The sequence below is a fragment of the Mandrillus leucophaeus genome, unplaced genomic scaffold (assembly GCF_000951045.1).
Source record: "Mandrillus leucophaeus isolate KB7577 unplaced genomic scaffold, Mleu.le_1.0 Scaffold718, whole genome shotgun sequence".
Taxonomy (NCBI): Eukaryota; Metazoa; Chordata; class Mammalia; order Primates; family Cercopithecidae; genus Mandrillus; species Mandrillus leucophaeus.
This window is the reverse complement of record NW_012107786.1, coordinates 442,717-450,959: the sequence shown is the minus strand read 5'-3', so window position 1 is coordinate 450,959 and position 8,243 is coordinate 442,717. Positions and strand designations below refer to the sequence as shown.

The 8,243-nt window shown below is 57.0% G+C and overlaps 2 protein-coding genes across 9 annotated transcripts in view; one reads left to right on the top strand and one right to left on the bottom strand.

The window, feature by feature from the left end:
* Window positions 1-2,541, top strand: part of LOC105528457 (EGF-containing fibulin-like extracellular matrix protein 2) — a 21,961-nt gene extending 19,420 nt beyond the window's left edge. For 3 of the 8 annotated variants that reach the window (XM_011965200.1, XM_011965206.1, XM_011965209.1), the window contains 3 exons: window positions 1,112-1,419; window positions 1,624-1,700; window positions 1,901-2,541. In XM_011965200.1, the coding sequence (XP_011820590.1) occupies window positions 1,112-1,419; window positions 1,624-1,700; window positions 1,901-2,013 (498 nt within the window). In that variant the 3' untranslated portion in view covers window positions 2,014-2,541. Of the gene's footprint in view, window positions 1-338; window positions 478-1,063; window positions 1,420-1,623; window positions 1,701-1,900 lie in introns of those variants that run through there. The other 5 variants (XM_011965204.1, XM_011965205.1, XM_011965207.1 and 2 more) reach the window with 4 other exon arrangements.
* A 1,098-nt stretch (window positions 2,542-3,639) lies between these two features.
* SNX32 (sorting nexin 32) overlaps window positions 3,640-8,243 on the bottom strand; it is a 21,748-nt gene continuing 17,144 nt past the window's right edge. Inside the window, exons 2-13 of the mRNA XM_011965199.1 lie at window positions 7,730-7,834; window positions 7,265-7,375; window positions 7,024-7,145; window positions 6,748-6,871; window positions 6,453-6,557; window positions 6,150-6,255; window positions 5,909-5,984; window positions 5,634-5,673; window positions 4,789-4,875; window positions 4,551-4,710; window positions 4,386-4,471; window positions 3,640-4,065 (exon numbers count right to left, since the gene is read on the bottom strand). Coding sequence (XP_011820589.1) covers window positions 4,012-4,065; window positions 4,386-4,471; window positions 4,551-4,710; window positions 4,789-4,875; window positions 5,634-5,673; window positions 5,909-5,984; window positions 6,150-6,255; window positions 6,453-6,557; window positions 6,748-6,871; window positions 7,024-7,145; window positions 7,265-7,375; window positions 7,730-7,834 — 1,176 coding nt within the window. The 3' untranslated portion in view covers window positions 3,640-4,011. The remainder of the gene's footprint in view (window positions 4,066-4,385; window positions 4,472-4,550; window positions 4,711-4,788; window positions 4,876-5,633; window positions 5,674-5,908; window positions 5,985-6,149; window positions 6,256-6,452; window positions 6,558-6,747; window positions 6,872-7,023; window positions 7,146-7,264; window positions 7,376-7,729; window positions 7,835-8,243) is intronic.

The following is an 8,243-nucleotide window of genomic DNA, read 5'->3' as shown; positions in this document are numbered from 1 at the left end:
CGGCCGCGGGTGCCGAAGCCCTGGGCCAGCCAGGCCTTCCCGGATGGGCCTGAGGGTGGAGCCGAGTTTAGGGAAGTGACCCAGTCGGGCACCGCCCGGAAACCACCCCGCCCCCTGTATACGGCCCGAGGGCTGAGAAAACCGAAGGTTATGTAGCATGCCCAGGCTCCTGCCTGCAGCAGATAGGTCTGATACATCCGTTGTTTTAAGGTGATTCCACAGGGTTAGGGACCTGGAGATGCTGCTGCTTCTCGGGTACGCCGTTCTCTATTGGGGAGGGGGCCGAACCTAGCCGATCTCCTTTCCCCGCCTACTCCGGAAGCTACCGAGTCACGTGGCCGGCTTCCTCTGCAGTTCCGGGGAGTTCGGGGGACCAGATTTACCGTGGATTGCCCCCCCCCTCCTGGCTCGGGCACTGCCAAGCACGACGCAGAGTAGGAGTTTAAAGATCGCGAGGCTTCTGGGCACTTGAGTTTGGCATGTTAGTTTTTACCAGCGACTTCTGGGGCCTAGCACTATTCCCGGAAGAAGGGAGTTGTCGGGCAGGATCCTTATTGGGGGTTGTGATTCTTGTTTTGGTTGGGAAAGACCCTAGGAGGGAACAGGGGTCGTTTGTGCATCAAGCAGTTCTGGTGGGTTTGTTGTAACTGTTAGTGTCCTTGGGGTCCCATCTAGCATTGTGGGGTCTTGGCTCTGTCTGAAGAGGAGTCTTGGCTCAGGTGTTTGGGTCCTCCATATCTGAAGTTCTAAGTCACCAGTTTTATCCAAAGGCTGAGAGCAAATACGGTGAGTAGCAAGTGAGTCAGTAGCCGGTGGATCTTTTAATTCTGGGTTCACATTTTGGTCAAGGCTCTGTTTTCACGAGTTTTCCATTTCTGTCCCGTAAAATGAGGGAAGGGGTTGTTGAACTAGGTGATCAGAGGCCATGGCTGCCATTCTGAGGTTGTGTCCCATCTGGTTCTTTGACAGTGGCTTGGGTGGAAAAACTAGTGACTTGCCTTGGGAAGGGCACTAGTGACCACCCAAGACGCGGACTGGGATCTTCTGAGAAAACAAGGGACAGTTCCCTAGGGTCCTTTTCTTGATGAGGTATACGTGACGTGTCTCCCAGGCCTCCGGTGTGGCTGTCTCTGATGGTGTCATCAAGGTGTTCAACGACATGAAGGTGCGTAAGTCTTCAACACCAGAGGAGGTGAAGAAGCGCAAGAAGGCGGTGCTCTTCTGCCTGAGTGAGGACAAGAAGAACATCATCCTGGAGGAGGGCAAGGAGATCTTGGTGGGCGACGTGGGCCAGACTGTCGACGACCCCTATGCCACCTTTGTCAAGATGCTGCCAGACAAGGACTGCCGCTACGCCCTCTATGACGCAACCTATGAGACCAAGGAGAGCAAGAAGGAGGACCTGGTGTTTATCTTCTGGTGAGCTCATTCTGGCACTACTTCTTGTCACCTACTCTCTTTCCCATGATGGGAACTTCTGTGGATCCTGGTCAACCCAGAGGTGTGGGTTTGGATTGGGAGGGGGTTGTAACAAAAGACTCCTCACTGCCAGCCCAAGGGTTTCTCAAAGTCACCTATGGCTTTGCTGTTGCTGCGAGTTGCCTGACTCATGTTTCTGTTCAGGGCCCCTGAGTGTGCGCCCCTTAAGAGCAAAATGATCTATGCCAGTTCCAAGGATGCCATCAAGAAGAAGCTGACAGGTAAGGGCCAGCATTGGTGCTGAGTGCCTTTCTGCTGTGACCTTGGCTGCAGGGTAGGGTGAACAGCACCCAGAGGGGGTCCGCCCCCTTCACTGCCTGCTTGTTCCTTCCATCTGCTTTGATTGGCTCCTTCCCAGCCACAGAAACTACCCCCAGCCCAGTGCTTACTGCTCACAGATGCTCCCCTTTCTTCCTTACAGGGATCAAGCATGAATTGCAAGCAAACTGCTACGAGGAAGTCAAGGACCGCTGCACCCTGGCAGAGAAGTTGGGGGGCAGTGCTGTCATCTCCCTGGAGGGCAAGCCTTTGTGAGCCCCTTCTGGCCCCCTGCCTGGAGCATCTGGCAGCCCCACACCTGCCCTCGGGGGTTGCAGGCTGCCCCCTTCCTGCCAGACCGGAGGGGCTGGGGGGATCCCAGCAGGGGGAGGGCAATCCCTTCTCCCCAGTTGCCAAACAGACCCCCCACCCCCTGGATTTTCCTTCTCCCTCCATCCCTGACGGTTCTGGCTTTCCCAAACTGCTTTTGATCTTCTGATTCCTCTTGGGTTGAAGCAGACCAAGTTCCCCCCAGGTACCCCAGTTGTGGGGGAGCCTGTATTTTTTTTAACAACATCCCCATTCCCCACCTGGTCCTCCCCCTTCCCATGCTGCCAACTTCTAACCGCAATAGTGACTCTGTGCTTGTCTGTTTAGTTCTGTGTATAAATGGAATGTTGTGGAGATGACCCCTCCCTGTGCCGGCTGGTTCCTCTCCCTTTTCCCCTGGTCACTGCTACTCATGGAAGCAGGACCAGTAAGGGACCTTGGATTAAAAAAGACAATAATAAAAAGGCTCATTAATGGGATGTGTGTTTCAAGGTTGGGGCCCAGGAGACTTTGGGGAGGGGTGCACTGGGAGAATGGTGCTATCTCTCTTCTCTGTACCCCATACCCAACCAGTCCCTGCACACCCTTATCTGGCTTCAGTGATTGGCTGAGACACCTTTCTGATGCTCACCATTCTGTTGGTGGGGCTGTGATCGACACTGGACTGGCTGTTTAAGGAGTGGTGCTGGCCACAGGGGTGTTCCAGCGGAAGTGGTTTATGCCTGAACTGCGTGCTCTGTAGCCTTGCCTGAACGGGCAGTGAGGTCCATCTGATAGTGTTTTCTGTCCCTGCCTAGGTGTGGGCTGATAGGCAAGTCACAGGTAGCTTAAAGGGTCGGTTTGGTTTGCTGTCTTCCCTGCATGGCTGACTCAGGTTTATGAGGGTCAGGTTCAGTGGTTGCTGTGAGTCAGCCCAAGTTGAGCCTTTGACCTCCTCTAGATGTGGCTGGAGTCCATTCAGGGTGGGGCCAGCCAGGTGGAGCCCAGGACTTCAGACCCAGGTGTCTTGAGCACCGCCTATGTTTAACCAAAAGGGTGTTGCCGGTACCCTGAGCCTTTTGCCAGCATTGCTATGGGTTGTTTCCAGCCTGTACTTTGGGCTTTCACCTGCCCAGCAGGCAAAGACATCCAAGAAATCTGGCCCTAGGGTGAGGTGAATTGGGAGTGGTAATGGGGCATCTATATCTCCTCCCTAATTAACTGAGCCGAGAAGGGAAGAGGCCGCCTGGTGTTACAGTTGGCTCCTTACCTCTCAGGAGCTTGTGAGTGGTTCTGGGAGGAAGGGCTAGATCCCTTTTCTGGTTAGGAAATAACGTGTGGAGAACTTGCGATTCATTCTTGTGCTAGGGTTTGTGGGGGTGGGGGCAAACCTGGAAGACACTTCTGGGGTTCCTACGTCCCAACTTCTGGGTGTTGTGCCTTCCCACAGGAGCTTGCTGTCACTGGAGAGGGCTGAGGATACTGCAGGGTGCCCTCCTTGGTGTCCCCAGGATCTGATCATACTGCCTTGGCAGAAGGTGTGCCTGGTGGACCCTTGAGCTGTGGGAAGGGAAGCAAGGACAATAGGCCTCCTTGCTACAAAACCAGGGTTTTTATTTGTGAAGGAGAACAGGCTGGGATCAAGAGAGCTATGATTCCTTCAAGGCCCTGGGTGAGAGAGGAGGCTGTTCCTCAGCTTCCTGGGGAGGGGTGTCGGGGTCCCTGGGGCTCTGCTGACCTGTGGCCAATCATGATACCTGTGCTGCCCTGTGTCTTGCAGGGCCTGGCACCTTTGGTGGTGGTAGTGGTAGGGGGTTTGGGCTTTCCCTGGGAGGATGTGGGGCAGAGTGAGGGTGTGGCTAGTGGCACTGTGCTAGAGAAGGAGACATCTTGCCAGAGAGAGGGGTCTGGGATACCCTGGTCACTGGAGATCCCAGAGTAGGGTCTGGCTGAGCTCTGGCTGCTCTAAGGCTCCCCCTTTAGGGCGACAAGGGTGTTCCGGAGAATCAGGGTGCTGGCCTGCAGAGGAGAAACAGGTCCTTGAAGTACTCTGCTCCTTGAGTCAGGCTGCCATTCTTTCTGCACTGTAGATACCCCCTTGCTCCCCACACCCCTGCTGTGTGCAATAACAGTTGCTGTTAATTGGGTCTTCCTACCGAGAAGGCATGGGTCGTGAGCCAGGGAAGCATGACCCCAAGCCTTCGCTGAGGCTGCTCTCATCCACACACGCACGCATGTACACGCAGACACCCACATATGCACATACACGTGTGCACATCCACACGTGCACGCACACCCTGGTGCCTGGGGGAGGGAGGGAGGGAGGTGGGAGGGCTCACCTTGGCGTGTTTGAGCTCCAGCTCTGCCAGCTCAATGAGATTCTTTCGAAAAGAGGAGACCCGGCGGGACTTGAAGTCCATGAGCTCTGGAGAGGAGGGGAAGAGGCATGGGGACTTGGGCAGGGCATGTGGCCCCAGGCTGGGGCCGGGGGGCTGCGGGCTCACCTTGCTTGGCGGAGTCGGAGAGGCGCTCGAAGCGTTGGCAGCACAGCTGCTGGTGGCTCTCGGCGGGGCGGACCTCCCGGTTCCTGGTGCGCGCCTTGTCCAGCGCCTTGTTGGCATTCTCGTAGTCGGCCAGTGCCCGCAGCCGCCGGTACAGCAGGTCCTAGGACCACGGGCACAGGGTCACTGCTGCCCTGTCCTGGCTTCCAGGCCTGAGCATTGCTCTGGGGCTGCCTCTCACCTTTGCTGCCTGTGAGTCGCGCATGTAATACCTCAACATGTCTGACAGCTTCAGGTCCTCGTCGGAAGCCACTCGGCCCTCCAGCTTCTGCATCAGAAAGGTGGGCACTGGGAAGGGAGCTTGTCAGAGGGGCAGCTAAGGGGTGGGAGGCACCGTTTCATGTAAATATCCAGCAAAGAGGCCTTAGGTAACTGTTCCTGAGGGGTGCAGGCCAGGGAAGGCTTCACAGAGGAAATGGGATCTAATCTGGATCTCAGGGACTAAGAGCCAGACAGGGAGCCGAGGGCTTGGCAGCTGTGCAAACGCGGCTATGTGTTCAGGGAACCTTTAGTTCAGGGAGGGCACTTGGGCAAAGCAGGGAAGGGAGGCAGTGGCTGGAGCACAAGAGGCTGAAAGTGGAAGCTCAGGACTTTGGGAGCTTCCAGAAGGGGCAGGGTCTCTGAAGGGCCTTGAGCAGGGAAGAGATGCAGTCCAATAGACGTTTTAGGAAGACAGCAACACTCCAGCGACTTCTTGGGGAAGAGTGGGGGATGTGTGTACCCAGGCAGTGTGCTGGCAGCTGGGTGCAGCCTGCCAGAGATTTGGGCACATCCTTGTGCCTCCCAACTCTCCCCTGCTGCACACACGCATGTACATGCGCGCGCACCCCCACACACACACACGAAGCTGGATCCTTGTCTTCAGCCTAGCTCTCGTTAAACTAGTCTGGAGTGTGAGCCCAACTTGCCACTGGGCCCAAGTTATCACTGAACCCAAGATGATCCTGGAGCTCTTCCCTCTGCCAGGACTCATCTTCCCTGCGAAGATCACCAGGAAAGCTTTTGAGCACAGAAGGCAGTACTCACCCTCAGCCTTTCAAAGAGCTCTGCCAATTTGAGGAAGCTCCTAGGAAGTAGTAGGGAGGAGTTAGGGTAGGGGGCTGAGGAACAGCTCAAAGCCTATCTGTCTCAGCCCCTCCTTGGGAGTCTCCCTCTCGCCTTTCCCTCCCAACACCCTCCCCCAACAGGAGAGCCTACACCTCCCACCTAGAGCTGACAGTAGACATCTACAGAGTGACCCCTCATGGGAAGACATGGTATTACAGGCATAGGGAGAGGGTAGGGGTGGACGGAGTCCTCACGTCCTTAGCTGGTTGACTTCCTGTGTTCCCAGACTGCTCAGCGCAGCTGAGATAGGGATATAATCATCTGCCAGGCCTGTTGGGGGAACAGCCCCCATCAGAGCCCCTACATCTGCACATCAAGCCCTGGTGCCTGTGGCCACAGACAGACAAGGCATGCCCTGCTCTCTTCTCTCCCCCAAGGAGTTGAACCACTGGGGAGAGGGGCTGTGGGATCCAGGACCCCTTGGACCTTGCGTACACTTGTGGGCACGCATGACGCGGTCGGCCCGCAGGCAGGCATCTCGGATACGGGTGTGATACTCCAACAGGAAGGTCCTCTCATGCTCAAAGAAGTCATCCACCTCCTAAGGGAGCCAGGCAGGACCCCATTTACACTGGGTCACCAAGGAGCTTGGCAGCACAGGCCCGCAGTTGGCAAAATCTCCTTCCAATCCAGGCCAGGCCCCACCAGTGGCTTCCTTCCCACACCCAGCCTGGGCCTCAATCCGTACTGTGGACTTGAGGTGCTGGATTGAATCTGGAGAGGAGCTCCAGGGGTTACCTTGAGCCCTGACATGCCCGTGATGAGGGCTTCATCCGCAGACTTCACGATATTCCTCAGAAACCCTCCGAGGAGCTCCTTCCTGTTCTTCCCCCGGACACTCAGCTGAGGCACACAGGGAGGGTATGATGCTGGGGTGGGCGTTCTCGCCTCCCATGCCGAGTCACAAGCCACTCACGGAGCTGTGACACAGGCTTGGGCCCACTGGGGCCCCTTCTCCAGCCCTGCCACCCCTGGATGCCTCCCCACCCAAGCTAGACTCCGGCCCCAGGGCCAGGGATTCGGCCCAGCTCACATCCTGTCCATATTCCAAAAACACAAAGAAGTTGTGGTCCCGACGCAGGGTGGGGTGGGCCGCCAGGCGCTGCAGAAAGACTTCGTGCATCGCAACTGTCTTCTTAAAGATGGCCAGGTACTCCCTGCGAGAGTGGCAGCAGCTCACGGGCCCTCCTCAGCCCCCATCATCCTGCCTGCCCCCTTTCTGGGGTCAGAGGTCAGGGTCTCTAAACATTCATGGGGGGATAGCTGGTGAAGATAGCTGGGGAGGGCTGGGAAAGGAGGGGGCACTCACGCTTCCAGCTCCTGCTTCATCTTGGCAAACTCTTCCCGAGTGACAGAGCTGTCCCCCTCGCCCAATTTCTGTAGCTTTTCCCTTGAAGCCTCAAAGTCTGGCCTCGGAGGGGCTGGGGGGATCTGCTCAAAGGAGGGACGGAGCTGGGAGACCTCTCACTGCCGAGACGGCCACCATAGCCTTTGGTCCTCACCCAAGTGCTCTGCCTGTCCCTCCCAGCCCCTGCCCGGCCCCTTCTCACGATGAGGCCGGCGTACTCCTCGTTCTCCACGTAGGCGTCATGCAGCCAGATGAACTCCTCGTGCTGCCGCACGACTGAGAACTCGGTCTGGGCGAAGTGAGGGAGGCAGCTCTGGAAGCAGGAAGGCCGTCTGAGGTACCCTCTCTGCCCCAAGCCCTGCCTCAGCAAGTCTCCTGGGCACCCACTTTTGGGCCCCCCTCATCCCACATCCCAGGGAGGACCAAGTTAGAGCTCAGGTGTGCGTGATTTCATTTAGAATCGTGGATGGGGATGATTAGGACTCAGGGCCTCAGGAAGAGGCACCCAGAGCCTAGTTAAGATGCTTGCTTTCCAGGAGGGGCTGAGGGCAAGTGCCAGGTGGAGGAACAGTGCCCACAGGCTGTGTTGACACGTGCCTACCACCCCTGGGGGAGGCTTCCTGCGGGCAGCCACCAGGACCTTTCCTCAAGCCCCGCACTGCCTCACCTTGGTTTGAACAGTGAATTTCACCTTGTCCCGCTCACTCACTGCGTCAGAGATCTCCACCTGTAAGGAGCTGTCTCCCTGCAGATCCACCGATGCACAGGAAGGCTGCGGAGGAGGGGAGGTCTCTGGCCTAGCTGAGCATGGCCCCTTTGCCCTTCCTCACCCTGCAGGCCTTCTGGTCCACCTGCAGAACCCTCTTTAGCAGCACTGCTTCAGCAATGCCCCAGGTCACCAGAGAGGGGTCCTGATAAGGCACTGACCTGAGCTTTGCAACTGCCAAAACATTTTAACCCTCCCATCCTTGGAGGCAGGCAGAAAGCTTCCCATTTGACAGATATTGAAGCTGAGACAACCAGAAATGGCGGCCCATTTGCAGCTGGTCTAGTGATGTCTCCTTCCCGGATGGAGATCCCTGCATCTATCCCCTCCGCCTGGCTGTCCGGCATGAAGGAATTGACCCTGAGGTCACTGGTCACTGTTTACAGGGTTATCTCTACATTGTTTCTCCCCCCCC